At 42.1% G+C, this 19,708-nt stretch overlaps 1 protein-coding gene across 8 annotated transcripts in view; it reads left to right on the top strand.

Annotated features, from left to right (window-relative positions):
* ptprt (protein tyrosine phosphatase receptor type T) overlaps positions 1-19,708 on the top strand; it is a 287,747-nt gene that overhangs the window by 228,192 nt on the left and 39,847 nt on the right. For all 8 annotated transcript variants that reach the window (XM_046385023.1, XM_046385025.1, XM_046385022.1 and 5 more), the window contains 5 exons: positions 180-260; positions 674-709; positions 11,250-11,342; positions 12,599-12,708; positions 17,237-17,324. In XM_046385023.1, coding sequence (XP_046240979.1) covers positions 180-260; positions 674-709; positions 11,250-11,342; positions 12,599-12,708; positions 17,237-17,324 — 408 coding nt within the window. The remainder of the gene's footprint in view (positions 1-179; positions 261-673; positions 710-11,249; positions 11,343-12,598; positions 12,709-17,236; positions 17,325-19,708) is intronic.

The following is a 19,708-nucleotide window of genomic DNA, read 5'->3' as shown; positions in this document are numbered from 1 at the left end:
TTTGCCCATCTCCCTCCTGTCCGCCTTCTCCGCCTGTCCTGTTTCACACCTCCTTTTCACCTGGCATCTCCCTTCCCCACCTCACTTTTTCCTTCTGTTCTCACATCCTTTTCCCCCTTGTTTCCTTGTCCCCTTATTCACCTTCCTTTCACCTCTCCTCCTTCCTGCGTCCTCCATAGCCTCCCCGTCTCCGTGCTCCTTCTCTGTGCAGGGAAGCAAGACACTGCAGAGCAAATCCCTGCTGAATTCCTACTACTCAGGTACACACTCACACACACACACACACACACACACACACACACACACACACACACACACTCACGAGCAGCCATTCGATGGCCGTAGAGGCCTGCAGCTCACACTCCAACTGGACCATCCGCTCCTAACAATGACACTGCAGTTTCTTAACGGTTTCACCAGCACTCAGACTACAGTGTGTGTTCATGCTTACTTCACATGTTATCACTGGCAGGATGTGCCAATGTTGCTCATCTCTCAGTAAGAAAACAAAACCAGCAATGTGTGTCCTAATTCCTGCTTATGTTTTCAAACCTTCATATGAGTTCAATAAGACGAAGGCTGTCGCTTCCATAAGCATGAGGACAGACCAAATACAGCCAGTGTTTGTGACTGCTAGCCATGTGAGTCATTGTGCTTCCTCTGGTCTGTGCAGTGTCCAAAGAGCCCGTTCCAGCCACGACGTCTATAGGTGAGTCAAAGTTTGCCTGTCTTCAGCCTGTGGTTAATGACAGCTCTCAGTTGTGTGTTTGTGTGTGTGTTTGTGTCGATGTGTGAGCACGAGAAGCAAATAAAGCAAGAGAAAAGGCAGTTTCACACATGCTCATGTGAGATCACAAATGTGCGCCCTCATGCACACACACACACACACACGTTCATAAAGAAATGTCAGAACCATTTTGCAGTACCTCCTTCCTGCCTTTTCCTCTTCATTTTCCTGCCTTTCCCCCCTTCTGTTGGTCAGATTGAACAATTCTTTGCCAAGGAGATTGGCTCTGGCCCCATCCAAACTGTGACGTGTGTGTGTGGCCAGTCTTTGCACAAATGGACTTTTTCACTCTCTCTCTCTCTCTCTCTCACACACACACACACACACACACACACAAGAGGGCTAAGTGCTGTAGTGACATTTGTCTGCCCGTCTCCCTTTACGAGAGCGTTTCTGTTTTATGTGATAATACTTATCAGCCAGCTGCCACCTCGTCATCTTCCTGCCACACCTCTTCTCATCCTCTTCACTCCTTCACTCCTGTGTTCTGCCCACTGTCACATCATCCACTCTCCGTCCTCTCCCTCCATATCTTTTCCTCCTCATAATGAATTACTACTTTTCATTTTAATCCTTTTTTTCTTTTTATCCCTCCTGTTTTCATTCTCTCTCCTTCTTTTACTTTCATCAGATGCTCGCAGGCTCCTCTCCTCTCCTCCCCTCCTCCTGTCCTCTCCTCTCCCCTCGTCCCCTCTCCTCTCCTCCTCTCCTCTCCTCCCCTCCTCCTCCACTCCTCTCCTCCCCTCCTCCTCTCCTCTCCTCTCGTCCCCTCTCCTCTCCTCCTCTCCTCTCCTCCCCTCCTCCTCCCCTCCTCTCGTCCCCTCCTCCTCTCCTCTCCTCTCCTCTCCTCTCGTCCCCTCCTCCTCTCCTCTCCTCTTCTCCCCCCACCCCCACCCCCCCACCCCCCCCCATGTGTTACTGACCACATGGGCAGACATTCAGGAAAATGCAGACAGATTACAGTCTGTACAGACACCCACTCTGCACTCCGTCTGCTGTAGCAAACCCGACAGGCCAAAGTAAAGTGGTCAAAAGTGTAAAATTCATCCATATGTTCAGCAGTGTGTCAGCCTGGCGTATTCAAGCTTCTTTACAGTAATCTACATAAGGGGCTCCACGGGTTTCTGTGCCGCTTGCTGATGCACTCCGAGACATGATGAGGCAGAATGCAAAGGAAAGCTCGAGTGATTTGTGCACTGGCATAAAGTTGCTGTCATGCATCTTCGCAGAGTGACGTTAGCATTTTGTCGAACCATCTGTTCCGTCTGCAAGAAAGACAGCAGATGTAAAACAAAACTTTCATCATTAGTGCGAAGAAAAATGTGCTGCTCGCAACAAATATGTAAAATATATAAATAATGTGTATATATGTTAGAGGAAATGTGGCACGATTAAACTGCAGCCACAATGGAAGAAACAGAAGAGCCCTCCGCGGTTCTATGCATCTGTCTGCCCGTCCCTCAGTCCACTCCTCCATCCATCCATCCATCCATCCATCATCACTTTCTTCATCTACTGTCATGCCATCCCTCCTCCTTTCTCTTCAGTTCTCAACTCATCTACTCCTAACTTTTTCTCCTTTTATCCATCCTTTCCCTCATTACACACAGTCGTCCACTCTTCCTGTCTATCCGTTCATCCCATCTATCTGTCCATCCACTCATCCTTAATCCTTCCATTTGCCATTCGTCCTTTCGCTTACCCCATCACTGTCTGCAATCGTCTTTTCTTTTCGAGTGTAATTGATTCAATTAACCCTCCACCCATCCACCCATCCACCCACTCCCCTGTGATACACTCTCCCATCTCCCCTTTCGTACCTCGGTGCAACCCGCCTTTCATTTCCTCATCCATCCATCCATCCAGCTACATCATAGAGCAGCAGCGCTGGATGCTGTTTGCACTTCATGCCGAGCATCGCAATTATTTTATTGATCGAAGCAGTAAATTAGTGGATGGAGCGCCTCAAATTGACCACCAGGCATGTTGTCATCATCATCATCTTCATCATGATGATCATCCAAGGCCAAACACAGAGAGACAAAGGGAAGGAATGTAGTCAGAAAGAGACATCAGTGAAGGAAAAATAAATGGACAGGACTGGAAGAGACGGAAACTAAAGGACAGAAAAAGAGTGAACAGTAAATAACTAAGAGGACACGGAACAAGATATTTCATACCAGAGAATATTTGTCAATTTATTTTTACAATACGTTTGTTTGTTTGTTTAATCCAAACTGAGGCGCACTGCCGACATGATGAATATAAAATGACACAAGGGAGACAGAAGTGAATCTCCTCAGATATTCAGATTCTCATCGCACATTTCTTTAAATACTTTTTAAACATTTGAATTATTTCATTGCTTTAATTATCATTTTTCTGTCTAACACAACAATATTCCAGATAATTTTCTAATTATAAGTAGACAACACTTAGTTGGTTTCCTCTGTAAAAATTAAGTAAACATCCTCAAGACAAAACAAATGCGAGTTTTGACAAAACATGTTGAAAAGAAAACAAATATGGCCAACAGGAGGAAATACTGTCGAAATAATTTTCACCTAAACGGAAAATCTTTCTTGGCTCCCACACTTAACACTCCCACTGAGTCCGTTATGTTGTTCACTTTATCTGAGGTGGCTTCCGAAGGCGGCTAAATTCACCCACTGAATGGATAGAAAACGTTTCATTTTCAATGTATGAATCCAACATTTAGAAGCATCCAGTACCTTTCAGGCTTCTGAAAAGGGGATAATAGTACTGGGAGCCTGAATGGTGCCAGTGAGGATCATTTTTTAATAGTCTGAAGGCAGAGGGAGAGCAGGTGGAGAAAGTAGAGAGAAGAAAGTCATTAAGACGACAGCGAAAGAGACATACAGATTGAGGGATCAAAGACGGGGAGAAGGAGCTTGGCTAAATCCAGTATGCAATGCAGAGCAGGGTTTAGCTGTGTGTGTGTGTGTGTGTGTGTTCGTTCCTTTTTGAACCAGCCGTATAGCCTTCTATATAGCTCAGGTGTTTTCTCGCCTACAGAAATGGGATTTTAGGCACACTCTCTGCCACAAATAAGCACCCACAGAGAAACCAACATTGACACAAACTCTACGGCACACACAAATATACGACAAATACGTGCAGGACAAGTTACAAACATGCACAGAAGTACACACTCACACAGATCCACATGCACACACACTGAGCACAGTGTTAACACTGATGCCACATAAATCCACTGGATCAGTGGAAAGCCACCGCAGTGTAGCGTGCATTTCATGTGCAAACACGTTTTCCTCAAGAAATCAATTTCCCAGACACTGATGTATGTTAAAAGGTTGCTCAACACTGTTCTCTGTCAGTTCACATAGCAAGCGTCAGCCTTTTGTGCCCGGCCAAGGACAGCCCTCCACTGCTGTTAGCACAGAAAGTTGTGTTTTTCTGCAGATCAGGAGCTTTTTGTGGTTAATTAGGTACACACAGTTGCACAAATACAATGACACAAACGCAGAGCCATGCAAAGACGTCTCAGGAACTGGAGGGAAAAACACAAGAACTAGATGTGAACTAGAGTTACCGCTCGCCTGTTCCTCTTTAACTTTTCAAGGGCATCTGAAAACCACATGGATCAGGCAATGTTGACTGCTAATTGATTAAAACACAGTTTAGGTTAAGACCAAATTTTGCAGATGACAAAACTCAACAGAGTATTTCTATCTGAGCAACCAACTCTCTTGATATGTCACTGTTTTATGGACAGCTTTAAAAGTTACTGGTGTCCAGTATCTGATTCAGAAAAGACAGAAAAAATCAGGAAGAAGTATTCTGTCCTGCCAAACTGTTCTTCTCAAGGATTCGTGAAGCAATGAAAGTAAAGATGGGGAGAAAGTGTGGTGGAAGAAGGTTCAGAAGGTCAACATATGTAGAGAATATAAAGAGGAGCATCTTTTAATTTTATCAGAGCACAGTCCCTTTAGTTTAAAATCTGAAGTACCTGCCAGCAGATCCCTGTGATGTGACATCTTTTCCTTTTTTTGTCTTTTGGTGGCTATTTTGAAGATAATTGCGCTTGAAACACCTCAGCAACAACCGTGCTGCTGCAGCACTGTGGAAGTGGAAGATGGTCCAGCCACCTCCTGTGCTGCAGAGAGCTCATAATTTCTATCCACAGCGCTGCTTGTATTGGAGGTAGTTTTTCCACAGCATTACTGAAGGGCAATTATTTTCCCCAGTCTAGTTCAGCATGGCATTAGGCTGCATGTAAGGTGATTATGGCTAATGGTAGTCATTTTGTTTGGCCATAATGTGGCAGTGCTGGGTAATTGAAGGTGAGAGCAGGTTTGAGAGATAGTAATTTTTAACCTTTATGTGTTCAGGGAAGATTGAGCCTCTGTGCTCCTTTCCAGCCACATATTGACTGCCTGCTTACACAGCATATAGTCACAGCCAGGGGTCTCTCAGCCACACTTCCCCAGACTAGTCTTTCCTGGTCTCTCAGCCTGTCATCTTTGTGGGCGTCCCCTCTCATCACATATACCTTCTTATTAATTTAAATTAGATTTATCTAATAGCAATGAAACATAGAGGTTAGTCTGTGTTCACACATTCCAGTGTGTCAGTCATGTAATTAAGTTTTCTAAGTGTATTTGTTGCCTTCATTCAGCCACAGCAAACCAGCAACTTAAGCTGTTAGTGACGACCCAATCCCCATCCTCAGCGTGGTATAGAGATCTGAACGTTAGGAAAATAAGAACGCTGGTATGTGATCAAATTAGTAGACAAGTTAGTTCCCAGATTCTGCACCTGGAGAAAAGAGATGGATTAGTGCGTTGCAGCCGAGATTACATCTCCAGGTCAGGTGAGGTGGCGAAAGAAAGGAAAAGCAGACTTAATTTGCTTCAAATTTAAAGGAACATTGTGCAAGAATCTATTTATTTATTTTTTTTGCCCCTGGATAGTCTGCATAGCACTTCATTTATACACCACTGTGTCCAAAATCCCACTGTCTCCTGTATAATGAGTAGTGGATGAATGAACGGGAATGTAAGTCGCTTCCTGTGCCCCAGAGGATACGCTGTAAACCACTACAAGAAGAGCAAAAGTGGAGGATTAACAGGAAAAAAAAGCATATCAAATCACTTCAGTGCTTTATTTGACCCTTCTCAGTAGCAGCAAAACTGACATTTCATTGTGCGAAAACATTGCATATTATTACTTTAATCCCTCATATATCTGTTAATTATCTCGTGCGTGCAGTCGCCCGTACTAACACACTGAGGCGCAGGAGGGAAACTGTGCTTTCCTGCAAAACGAGGATATGAAGTTAATCCTCCTTTCTTAACAGTGAGAAACAGGGGAGGTTTCTATCTGCCTGTGAGTCTCTCTGTCCGCCCGTCTCTATCTCTCTCTGGTCCTAACTTCCAAGATAAGACTCCATTTCTGTTAAAGAAGAACCTCTCCTGTGAAGCAGATTTGTCTGTCTGCTGTGCGGCTGCTTGGTGGCTCCGCAGATCACCCTGTAGGTAACTTAACACACAAACAACCACCTACACACACTCGCATATGTCTGCTCTACTCTTAAGTTCCAAAGGATGTGGCTTCATACGCGCGCACACACACACACGCAGACGTGCACACACACACACACACGCACAGGGATGGGCTTTGTGAGTCAGTGTTTTCGTCCCTTGTGTCAGGAGAAGGGAGGTGAAATGAGACAAACCACTGGGATACCGTCTAGACCAGTTGATCTCTGTGACCTGCAGTCCAAATATATTCTGCTGCTTCTCTGTCTCGTCCTCCACTTATCGCTTCTCCGGCTTGCCTTCGCCTCCACTGTCTTTTGTGTCTTGGTCGTCTTTCATTCCATTTCTCATCTTTCTCAAATTAAAATGTGTTTTCAAGTCATATAACCTAATCCTCCCCTCAATTGTGTGTATTTTATTGGTCTCAGTGTATTTCTGCCCTCTTCCTTCCTTATTTCCTTATTTTTACTCATCCTTTACTCATCCTCCTCATCCGTCACACCCGCTTCACACCTTCTCTTTTTAAAGACAGAAGTTCCCCAGTCAGCTTTGACACTGTGAAAATCTTGACTTCTCTCCACTTTCCCACTGCGTTCTTCATGTGCTCTCTGCTTCCCAATAACAAGAGAAACTTAATATTCTCTGAGATGAAAGCCACCTAATTTGTTGTTTTTGCATTACAAGCTGAAAGGCCACTTTCATTTTTATAATGTTTTACGCTAACAGGGACAGCAAACTTTTTGTTTCAAGGCTTCAAGGGAAAAGGCTTTTTGTAAAGCTATGCTTTCATACACACATATGAAATGTACATCTTTTTCATAAGAGTGCAAATCTATTCTTAGCCTGTTAAAGATCCTGCACTCAGTCAATATGACATGAAAACACTGAATAAAAGTATTTGAAATCCCTCAAAATGAAAACCCATTTCAACGTGCGGCTATCAGTGTTTTGCACAAAATCAGGAAAGTACACACAGTCAGCCTAAGCAACATGACATAATGAAGATTACATTTGACAAACACTCGAGTAGCACCAAGGCCTTCAGTTATACAACCCCCCCCCTCCACCCCACCTGCAGCCCATGATGTGTCAAGGATCATTTTATTGCATTTTTCTTTCTTTTTTCATCACTCTTTTGTCCACCGATTTCTCTCCAAGTTTCCCTCACTCTCTTTCCTCCTTCCTCATATGGACAACAGCTCAGCTGCACTTTTATTTTCCATCTTTTATGCTATCAGGCTGTAATGTGTTTCAAATACCAGAGTGATTTTTCATCCTTATGGAGGAGAATTCCACTGGCCTGGCTCTGTGGTGATAAAATGCACTTGAACCTGACCTTGTGTCTCAGAGAAAGACAGAAAGAGAAAGAGAAAGAAAGAGAAATGAACGTCACCCTGCCACCTTATTTTGAAAAAAAAAAAAAATTGTCACTAAGATTTCCATGTTTGAGCAGCATGTCTGTCTGCAGCTCTTAACCTTTAATGTTGAAAGGTGTGCAGAGGATCTCATTTGCATTTTAAGGCACAGTGCAAATTCAGACACAGCTGACAGCTTCCTTGTGTTAGATGCATATTTACCCTTAAAGTGGTAATACAGCACAATGGATTTTCCTGATGATTTTTTAAGTGCAGCATATTTGATTGTTACTGAATTTATTCCAGTTTGTGGACGATAATGAATATACCTTAATAGCTTCTAATGTTTAGCATAATTCAATTTCAGGTGCAATTATTGTTGACTTTTCTGGATCTAATTACTGCAGGTGTGCGTGTGTGTGTGTGTGTGTGTGTGTGTGTGTGTGTGTGTGTGTGTGTGTGATTCCAACTGTAATGGATAAGAGCAGCTTCTATAGATGACGTCTTTCTCTGTAAGGACACAGAAATTGCTGCTGTAATGAAGTCATTTCTTTAGTATGATTGGATTTGACAATAATTGTCAGGGGTATCAAGGATCTCATTATACTGAGTATTTGATTGGCTGGCAGCTGTCTGTTGAAATCATATAATTTTAGTTCTGAGCAAGAACTCGCCTTCTGTTATTGGTTACAAGGCAAAATAGGACAAAACAGGATCCTCAAATATTGTACAAAATAACATTTCAGGGTCGTTCAAACACAAAAGCTGCTGGTTGTGCTAAGGCCTGAGTTCAGACGCAGTCACGAGAAAGCTAATAAAGCGTGCTGAGGTAGCGTAGCTTCTTGTGATAGCTGATACAGAAGTGCAGGTAGACACACGGACGCACTGGCTGTGTGAGTGAGCACAGAGATACTCTGAGTCCAAGTCATCCATTACTGAGTCTTAATAAAGTCACAGGGAGGGAGGAGGGAACTTTATATAGCACACTGCCAAGCATGAAGGACTGCATTAACATACACAGTCACTGACAGTGTAAACGGCCTTCACACACACACACACACACACACACACACACACACACAGATGTGCCAAAAATCCCGACACTCACTCCTCTCTCTCTCAATCAGTTCCTCTTTCTTACACTGTCGAACCAACTGCACACACTCTGTGCTCTGCATATGTCTCTCTGTCTCACACACACACACACAGACACCCACACACAGGCACACACACACACACACACACACCCTTGTGTCCGTGGGGTCAATAAATCTCCCCATTAGCATTGAGATGTCTTCATCATAGTCAGTGTTGTGGAGCTGCCGCTATGACTCCATTTCATGCCTGGCTTAATGCATATTTGACCTTGCTGTGACTTAATGCACACACACACACACACACACACACACACACACACATGTGAACTTATAAATTTGCATTCAAGCACACACTGAACACGCACCTGTGACCTTGGTGGCAGCTCCAAGGAATTTTTCATAGATTCAGAGACAAAGAAGTGCATGATGCTGTGTGTTCTTGTTCAGGAGTAAAGTGTGTTTGTATAAGTTTGTGATAGCAGTGATACTATCAGCAGGTCAGCAACAAACCAAACCACAGTCCAAGCACATTAATTATACCTACAGAGAGAAGAAAGCAATTAAAACAGTGTTGAGGAAACAAAAAGAACAAGAGGAGGGCAAACAAAGGTGTGATGTCTCCTGCTGGTGCTCGAAAATGTCAGTCAGAGTCAGAGGTTTGGGGAACAACAGGCCAAGTAATTTTCACCTCACCTGGAGTGACTTCACCTCTTTTTTTTGTTAACCAGTCAAGGAACAAGTCGTGAAAATAATACAACTGCTAAACATTCTGTTCATCCTGATATGCGAGCCAGAAAATACAACCAAAATGCTAACTGTTACCATTTAATTTGCGTCCGTGTAATATTGACTGGTGGTAACTGAAGTCAGTTCATGTGTAATCTGAAAGCAATGTGCTGTGGAAATGTTGACGTGGTATGTATAAAACATGCAAATTAACATACACGAGATTTGCAGAAACGCACAATGCCAACATTATATTCTGGCTGAATTAGTGGTGGGAGATAAGTTTGTATGAGGAGTACAAAGAGGGAAAGAAGGAGGGAGGATGAGAAGAGTTTCTACAGATTTATGTGATATGATGGAGCGTCAGTGTGAAGGAGGAATGTAAAGCACCACCGGCTGTGTCTGAGTGAGCACAGTGTTTGTCCTGCCCTCTCCTCACCTCTTTACTCCTGTCACCCCTTTACTCCCCCCTCATCTGTCTTCTGCCCCGTCTCTCCTCTAAACTCTCCTCTTTTCTCCTTTGCCATCTTTTCTTGCCTTTTCATCTTCTTTTCTTTGTTTTCTCATGTTCTTCCTTGCCTCACCTCATCCTCGCTTGCCTCTTCTCCCTCCTCCTCTTCTTCCACAGCTCTTTCAGTGCTCTTCTGATTCCTCCTTTATGTTCTCTCTTGTCTTCCCTCCTTTCCCCCTTTTCTCCACCTCCTTTCATCTCACTTCTTCTCATTCTGTCTTCTCTACTCTTTTCCTACACATCTGGACTTGTCAGCCAATTTCAATCACTCAGAGTAATGACAATTAGACTTTTTCATCCCTCTTGCCTTTGCCTTCACCACACAGACACACACACACACACACACACACACACACACGCCCGACAGGAGCTGCAGAGTGACCCATGTGGCCAGCTCATTCTTCATTCGTTTAGGGAAGCCAGTGTTTAGATTGGCTTATGGAGAAGCCACTTCAGGCCACTAATGAATCCACAGCCGTCATTAACATGCAAATAGGTCCATTAAGAAAACATAGAGTCACGCAGTTTTATATTACAACCCCTTTTCCTTCTGAGACACACATGTACTCTCTGTTCCACTCCAGTGAGTCTGCTGGCCTGGCTGGTTGTCAGAAGCCATATTGCCAGCAGTGAACAAAATGGCATATTTATTGAAAGCACAATGAGAAGAATAAAGTGTGACATTTCACGACAGTCTAATAAAAGAAATTAAAATAGGCCTTGGTATTAAAAATTCATTTGTTTCTTTTTCTTCAATTCATTTCTCACTGTTTTTCTCTATTTTTCCTCCTTTTTTACATTCTCCTTTGTGTTGTTTCACTTTATATATAAAAGTAGGAGTTTTATGGTAGGGCCACACATTTTCACTGTAAAAACTTCACTTACATCGTCACCAGGACTCATGTTCTGATGTGTTCAGATCTACAGGCTCAATCAGCACACATTTCATTCACATCTACTAACCACTGATGAAATGTTTTCCACAGACATACATAATCACGTTTGCGTTCTCTCCTCTTTTGCTGCCCTTAAAGAAAATCAGACATTTTTTAAACTGTTTGACGTCCCACTCCGGCAGCAACAGCGCCGACCAGGGTCACAGAATCTGCTGTTGCGCCGACACTTGTACGCCTGTTTTCATCCAGAAGGGGGCGTAGTCGTCGTCACGACAGGGAACCGGCGTGTACCTGCTCTCACGTATTCCTTCTCCCCCCTCCCGCCCTGTGTCTCTTTCCCTTCACACATTCACAGACAGCAGCCAGCCATCGCTCGCCCAGCCCTCCCTGACCCTGCAGAGTTTCCCCTATGGAGGCTGTGAGTCTGTGGAGCTCTCCTACCAGAGTGGTATGTGCACACAGCATCGCTAGTTAAGCCACTTTGTTAGTTGGTGAGTCCGGTTAGCTTGTATATCAGCAATCTAGTCTGCCAGTCTGTTACCAGGTAGGCAGCGCGCCAGTCAGGCAGCTAGTTGGTTAGCTTGTTAATTCGAAAGTTGGATAGACGGGTGTTGAGATAATCCGTCACTCATTTGGTTAGTTAGGTTGATTAGCTTGCCATCGGTTCAGTCCGTCAGTAGTTGGCTAGCCACTTAATAAGATTTTTATTATAATTAGATTGTTATTCGGTCACTAGTTTTGTTAGCTTGCTAGTTAGTTAGTTATTCAGTTTATTAGCTGTTCAGTCGGTCAGTCAGTTCATTAGTTTACTAACTATCCATTTAGTTAGTCATTCAAAAAGTTAGTTTTTCAGTTGTTTAGCCCGTTAATTAGTCAGTCGTTCAGGACGTTATGTAGCCAGTCAGTTAGCTAACTAGGCAGTGAGACCAGTCGGGCAGTTAATTGGCCCGTTAGGTTATTTAGGAATCCAGTAGGTCCGTAAGTTAAGTTAGTTTGCTAGCTATACTTAAGTCACTGTTTTTGTCGGCTGGCTAGCTAGCTAGTCAGTTACTCAGTTTGTTTATTAGTCAGTCAACCAGTCTGTTAATTATCCTGTCAGCCTGCCCGTCAGTCAGTTGGTAAGTTAAACTAGTCATTCAGATATCTAGTCATTAACGTATTTGTTCAGTTACTCCATAAGTTAATCAGGTAACTCATCATTCATGTAGGTAAGTTAGTCAGCCAATCAGGTAGTCAGTCTTGTATTTACACTTGAACTCACATTGAAGATATCGTTTGGAAATGGAGTTGTTCCCTCGTTTTGTTTCTAACAGTGCACAAAGCAGTTCACCTTATGCAAACAGGTGGTGGACCTGAGGACGTGTCCATCATGTGACTATTACGGTCAATAACCTGTATTGTCAAGAACTTGGAAAAAAAAGTGAAACTTACACTAGCCAGTTAATTCATTAGATCAAAAGATGGAGACATCTACCTAACTTGGTGGTTTATGACTGAACAGATGTTGGCTGTTCACTGTATGAAGACTGATTACAACTGCAATTGTGTATAATAATTTTCACCGTACTTCTAACCATCCATCCATCCATCCATCCATCCATCCTCCCACCCTCTCTCCCTCCCACATGCTTACTGTATCTAACCGCTTGGTTACATATTCATGTCCTTCTGTCTTTTTCTCTGTAAAATGTTTGTGTTCTGCAGGTCAGTTCCAGGCAGGCCAATTTCAGCCGGCTATTCGAGTTGCTGACCTTCTCCAACACATCACCCAGATGAAATGTGGACAGGGCTATGGTTTCAAGGAGGAATATGAGGTAAATAGGTACACACACACACACACACACACAAGGAGCTTTTAATGAGACCAGCAGTAAAATAGGCATCGCTCTTAAGATTGACAATATGACAAGCAGCTATTAATAAGAAGGTCAAAGGTTTACAGCTACAGCACCCAGATAATAGGTATAATAAAATGTTTATGTGACCCCAGAATGCCTACATATAACTCCTGAGTCAGATAGAGATGGATTTTCTTTTATAATAAGCACATGGGTATTACAAAACCCTAAGCTAGACAGACTGGCGCCGTGTCCAGAGTATATCCCTGCCTCTTGTTAAGTGCAAGTTAGGATATGCTTCAGTTTCCCCTTATGGCCCTGAACTGAATGTGGCATCTACACAGCAAAATTTGAAAAAAATCAAAGGCACCTTTGACTGTGAAAACGACTGCAGCAAATCTGAATCTGCCTCACCTGCTAAGAGATGGGAAGTCCTTTTGCATGGAGGAGATGCATCGCAAAGCATTTGCATGAGCTAATATTTTTCTATAGAGCAGTGTTTGCTGGGGCACATGTTCCCAGTTTTCGGCTGGGAACTTGCTTGTATATCAGCACTTTCGTAAGTGAATAATTTGAAAATAAAAATAAAGAATTAAATGATGTTTGCGGCACAAGCAGTATAGCTAGCTACTGATTGTCAAGTCCATATTTCCTCTCTATTGTTCCTCTCTATTCACTTCCCAGTTATATTTGTGGGAGTGGATTTGGTTTTATGTGGAAGGATGACTCTTATCAATATTGATGATTAGGGAAATGAACAGGCAGGCAGTAGAACACTTTCTGTTCTCCCATTTGCCCTGTTCTGTGATTGAATGTTTCTGCCTTTTATTTTGCCTACACTCCAACTGTATTTCTTACTCTCTTTTTCCTTCCTTATTTTTTCCCTCTCCTCTTCCTCCCATCCTGTGTATCTGCATTTTTCTGTCTTCCTTATCACTGTGTGGACCACACCCTCTCTTTATACATGAGCCCTTTAATTTTTTTTTTCCTTTGTCTTCCTCTCTCTGCCTGGCCTGACTGTTTGTTTAGAGCACAGTTTATCACAAACAGACATTTTTACAATCATTCTTTGTCATGGGCGCTCTACCATGGGATCATTTTCCTTCCAAATCCCCATTCCCTCGCTTTCATTCATTTATCTCTCTACCAAACGCTTCTTTCTCCCTGTCTTTACTTTATTCTACTTTCATTTGCTTTGTCTCCTGCCGAAAATGACTCTTTGAAACGACACGAGGAAGAATCGGCTTCTCTCGATCTTCTTCTCTCAAAAGAATGAATATTTTCTATTACCAACTCTGCATGCTTGTTGAAAATTGTCCCTCCGTGATGCTGTATTTTATATTTTCATTTGCTTCCTGTCATTTTGGTTTATACCCACTGATACGTTTCAGGGGAGAGCAAATGTGATTTATTCTCCAGGGGGTGTGTGTGTGAGCGTGTGTGTGTGTGTGTGTGTGTGTGTGTGTGAGAGCTGCCACCTGTCACTAACAGCTAATAGAAAAAGACATGTAGACATAGAAAACACAACACTCCCTATACAAACAATATGTGTATTCTCACGCTGTATCTCTGTCTCTTTAAATGTCTGTTGTGTTAGCATACAATGGTACTATGACAAACTGGTGTGTTCCTGTAAGTCCTGCATGTGTTGTGACCTTCTGTGTTGAAGCCCATTATTGACCCCACTAAGACCGACAGAAGCCACACTGTCGACATGCTGCCCTGACTGGCATTACAGCCTTTTGTATTAAAACGAGCCCTCTGCATTGTCTGAAAGCTGGGCAGCTTTACAATCTAGACTCTCCACGTCTCCACTCTCTCCACTCTCTTAGTGTTTAATGTAATGTGACCTACAGCACTGGTTGATGGAAGCTTTGTCACATGAAGAAGAAAATGTCCAGTTGTGTCTGGAGATGCAGCCTATTGTTTTGTATATCTAACACTGTTAATTATGTCACCTACACTGTGTGACGACTACGACTGCATCTTTTCATCTGCCAATGTTTTTTTTTTTCATATGTTTTTACAAATTGAAAATGCGATTATGCCAAAAGTGTTTTTTCACTTGGCAAAACTTTTTCTTGTCAAAAACTTCTTGTTTTCACCTGTCCTTGGGACTTAAAAAATGGATGACCAGAACTTTTTTCCCCCTTACTTCCCTCTCAGGGCTTCTGTAGGAGGAGACAGTGTCAGAGATCGCTGAGAGGCTTCAGTCAAACTCAAACTCAGTATATGGTCAAAACTTTATTCAACTGATATTATGTGAAAGTTGATTTATTATGGATAACAAACAGGCTGTAGTTCCAACACGTTTCAGTATGGTCGTGAGTTTTTTAAATAGATTATTTTAATAATTGTGGCCATTATTGCTGATAAGAAAACCCACTCACTGTGTGTGTGTCTCTGTGTGTGTTTGTGTCTATGTTCTTGTCCTCTGTCCACCCACCTCACTCTGTATTTTTATATAGAATGTTAATAATCCCAAAAAGAAACCAAATTCAAATGAGAGGAGTTTGATTAAGACTGTTTTGTTTTTTTTCAGGTTGAAAAAGGGCAAACAGCCCACATCTTATTTAAATGCACACACATACACACACAAACAAGCATAGATGCATAAACCTCCTACAGACATCTCCTGCCTAAAATGTCCAAAAAATATATTTTTTTGCCCAGTTTTTGTAAATGAATGTATGCAATGTAGAAAATACACACAGACACACACTCTGAGGCCCATATGGCACTTTAAAAGAATCCATTTTCTGCTTGACTGAGCGATAAGTTTAGGTGTCTGTTTCTGTCACAGTGCATTTGTACAGTATTGTTGTGTGTGTGTGTGTGTATGTAGGTCATATCAAAGTGAAAGCTGGTGTCTGGTCTTTTTAAGCCCTTAATGGACTCAGAAAGGATGTTGATTCTATAGGAAGAGAATGTGTGTGTGTGTGTGTGTGTGAGAGAGAGAGAGAGAGAGAGAGAGAGATCTCTTCCAGTGTGTTAAAATGGTTGTTCTAAAATACTTCAGTGACCATATGATGACCTTTGAGGGTTGAGGTTTTGTTGCATAGCACAGGCTTCAAAATGATCTTACACACATTCACACACACATTTTTATTATGTACACATATGGGATTGCACATACAGTGCATGCATGTCAGATTATAGTACACATAATAGTACACAATTCACACTTATCTATATCCAGTGTGTCCTGTACGTGTGTTTTTCACCACACATGCACACTCAAAAGCACTCATGGATGTTTTGTCCTTGCTGTGTTTGTAAGGCTCGTCACACAGGCCAGCTTCACAGCAGGAAGAAAGGACAATCTGTCTTCTCTTCTCCAACAAAGGACTGAAAATATTCTTTTTCAGACCAAACCAGTGGAACAATGAACCCAAACTTTTTGTCTTTTATCAGCTCCTGCGGTGTTTACCGGTGCTTTGTCATTTTGGACATGTAGAAATGCATATTGTTCCATCTGTTGTCAGATTTCTCCTTGCTGCTGGTCACTTTTAAATTCAGTGTAGGGATTAAAACCTGTTTCAATAAAGCTGGAAGGGGGTTATGTTTTTAAAATAAGTATCACAGATTTGGCTTCAATCCGTTAACCTGGCCAAAGGATGAACTCACCTGATTGATTGTGTGCTTCTGTACGGTGTTCAAACGCTGTCACGTTGGCCATTAAGCTGCAGATAAGGAAGTGGAGTGTTCTGTGGTGTCTGTAGAGGAGAAGCAGACCTTGATCTTAGCTAAGTGTCTTTGAAATCCGCTAATTATGTTCTCATTGCAGCTGCTCTTGGTATTGTTTTCTGATAAACTTAAAATATCATCACTGGCACACAGTTTAGTTCAGTTTTCTGCTTACCCACGAAACCATCGAATCCTTGCTGAAATTGTATTTTTAGCACTAAAATTACGGTGCCACATTAAGACAAGACTTGTCCCTGAAAAATTAAGCATTTTTCAACATTCTTACTATGTCTGACAGGGAGACCAATTCAATCAAATTATGAGCTATTGTTCACAAAAAGTGAACAATAGCTCATAATTTGATTGAACTGCTTCTGCTTTTAGAAAGCATGATAATAAGAAGACACACAAAAAACAACTTATCTAAATCGTGGTTTTATATTACATTTAATTTGAAAAGACCTACACTTACAGCTTAGATATTTATGTGGTTATTTTAGTTTTGAAAGCTGAATCACATATGAGCTGCCTGCGTGTTTTGTGTTGTGTTGCAGTCTTCTCAAAACTCAGAGTTCTTTCATGTTTCTTCCATAATAACCTCAGTGCCCTGAGTGGAAGAGAGTGTGGTCTGTTGCAAACTGTCAGTTAAATGTCTTTTCATTAATATTCATGGGACTGTTTTAACTTGCGCCTGCCCATGTGTCAGTGTACAAGCTCTGGGCATCAGGCCATATGTGCATGCATATTTCTGCGAACATACTTCGATAACAAACAATGTGTGTGTGTGTCTGTGTCCTGTGTACATGCGTATGTTCAGGCCCTGGCTGAGGGACAGACGGCACCCTGGGAAACGGCCAAGAAGGACGAAAACCGCAACAAGAATCGCTATGGCAACATCATCGCTTGTGAGTACTGCACTGACACAGGTGGATTACTTTTGCAGTAGTTTTTGAGTTGGATTTGATTTTTGTATTGATTTCATTTAGCTCAGTAAAAAGTTTTGGTTTATTTCTAATAATTATTTCTAATAATTTGTTTTTGCCTGGTTTGTTGATTTTTTTTCCTTTCATTTGGTGCTGCTTAGCTGAAGAAACTTTTCTCCATTAAGTGTCCAACATGATTGACAGGTTGTGGAGTTAGGTGCTTTGTTGCATCTCATTTCTCGTGGCTGTTTTTCACTAGCGATGTGTGTGAGTAGTTGACTGGGAAGGAACTTTCACTCAGGGGACAGGTGTTGCCGGGTGGAGGAGGACAAATATTTTGAGTGCTGCGCTCAGTGAAGGCCACATTGTTGTATTTGAAATGTTTGGCTGTATCGTGGTTTAAGAACAGTGGTTATGGATTCTACTTGACATTTAAACGTAAGGAAAATTAGTCATAAGGAACATCAGTAAGTTTTGCTGGTGAGCCATTTCGTAAAATAATATCACAACTTCCATGTTATAGATTCACCTAAAATGCCTCCAGTTAACCATATTTTAAAATGTAGAGCTGAGGTAAAACTGTCAAAGGCCAAAATTTGGGATCAGATGCTCCAAATTTAAATATTGAGCATTAGACTATTTTATCAAGACAAAGATTCACGTTCTGTCATCTGAGGTATCAAAAGAAGTACCGTTATTGGTTCAAAAACTCAGGTATCATACAGGCACCAGTGTTAAAACCGCTTTGTGAATGAGGTGTCTGTTTTAGATGGCGTACTGGTTATTGAAGAGAGGAAAGTCGAGGCCCAAACGTTGGTTTACGAAACATGTTGAGGTGGAAAAGGTGCATTGGGTGAGGAGACCTTCCTTCAGCTGGAGGGCACGGGTCCAAACCTCTGTGCTGCTGAGGTGTCCTTCATAGAGTCACTGACTGACTGCACAGCTCTGAATGTGTCCTACTGTTGGACGTAACCACCTGCTGAGAGCCAGATGTCAGTAGAACAAGGACCTGCTGGACTTGCTCACAAGGAGCTGATGAACATTTCACATTCTCAGTGCCACTACCTTTTCACAATGTGATATCAAAGTCTATTAAAACTAATTTCCTAAACTTCTGAAAGTCTGATGCAGGAAGCCAAACATACTTTGAGTGTGCAGAAGGATTTTATTTCAATCCTGCGTGATGATCAAAGCTTGCAGCTTCTATTTTACACAGACTTTTGTCAAAGTGAGGCTTCATTTTGGAGCAAAGACAGGCTGCTGTAATGATGTGCAGACTGAGGCAGGTACTGAATGTAGTATGAGAGTGTGTGTGTGTTTGGCCATTAGACTGTGCATTAGCATGTGAATGTGATGCTGTGTCAAGTGTTTGCTATGATTTTGTGTGCACTAATGACGTCTGGCTGATTGTATGTTCTCTAAGTGTGTGTGTGTGTGTGTGTGTGTGTGTGTACAAGGCCACCTCAGGCCTCTATTAGGATTGAACCACGGAAGCAGATTGTTTGGTATGTCTGTGTATGTGCGTCTATGCCATTAAACCCACATGCATGTGCATTACCAGTGTGATCCAGTATGATTGCACTTGTGTGCTTACATTTTTGCAGTTTGGGTGTGTGTGTTGGCGCGCACAGATCCATGCGTGGTTACACATCTCATTACGGGGTTTTAGATGTCAAGGCGAAGACACTGCGCTAACCTGAAGGCTTTAAATGAAACATTTCGCCGAAATAAAATAGCCTGTCATGGACTTGATAGCCAACAGGAATTATGATAAATTTGCTATTAGTACAAATCCTTTAATTACAAGGGCCTGGTAATGGAAACTGTCCATCTTGCTTGCTGTGATTGTACAAAGGCTCATTTTCTTGAGAAAATATTTTAAAAGGACCCCAGGGAAAGGACTTTGTGTGCTGTCTTTATTAGAACAAGGGAATGTGGTGAGACAGGCAGACCGTCTCGCTGCAGCTAAAACTTTAAACATGAGTAAAAGGGTTTTATTTCTTTTTTTTTTTCTTTTTTTTTTTCCTCAGTCAGGTTGAACTTTAATTCCCCTTTTGAAACAGTGGATCTCTTTCTGTTTCAGAGCTTGAAAAAGTCTCAGAACACATTGTCTCACAGTAGGATAAATTCTCTCTTACACACACTTGCCACCTAGCCTAATCCTAAACCCTGAGTGTTTAATCCTTTCCATGTAGCTCCATGTTCTCTTAAACAACAACAAAGGCGACTGTACGGTAACTTTAATGCATGTTGTATTTTCACAGAGGGATGACTTGTTAAAAAAAGACGATCTGATCATATATTCAGACTTTTTAATCAGAATTCCTAATTCTAGTCCTTTTTGTAGCTGGTGTTGATGTTAATTT

The sequence above is a fragment of the Scatophagus argus genome, chromosome 3 (assembly GCF_020382885.2).
Source record: "Scatophagus argus isolate fScaArg1 chromosome 3, fScaArg1.pri, whole genome shotgun sequence".
Classification (NCBI taxonomy): domain Eukaryota; kingdom Metazoa; phylum Chordata; class Actinopteri; family Scatophagidae; genus Scatophagus; species Scatophagus argus.
This window is presented reverse-complemented; position numbering and strand designations above follow the sequence as displayed.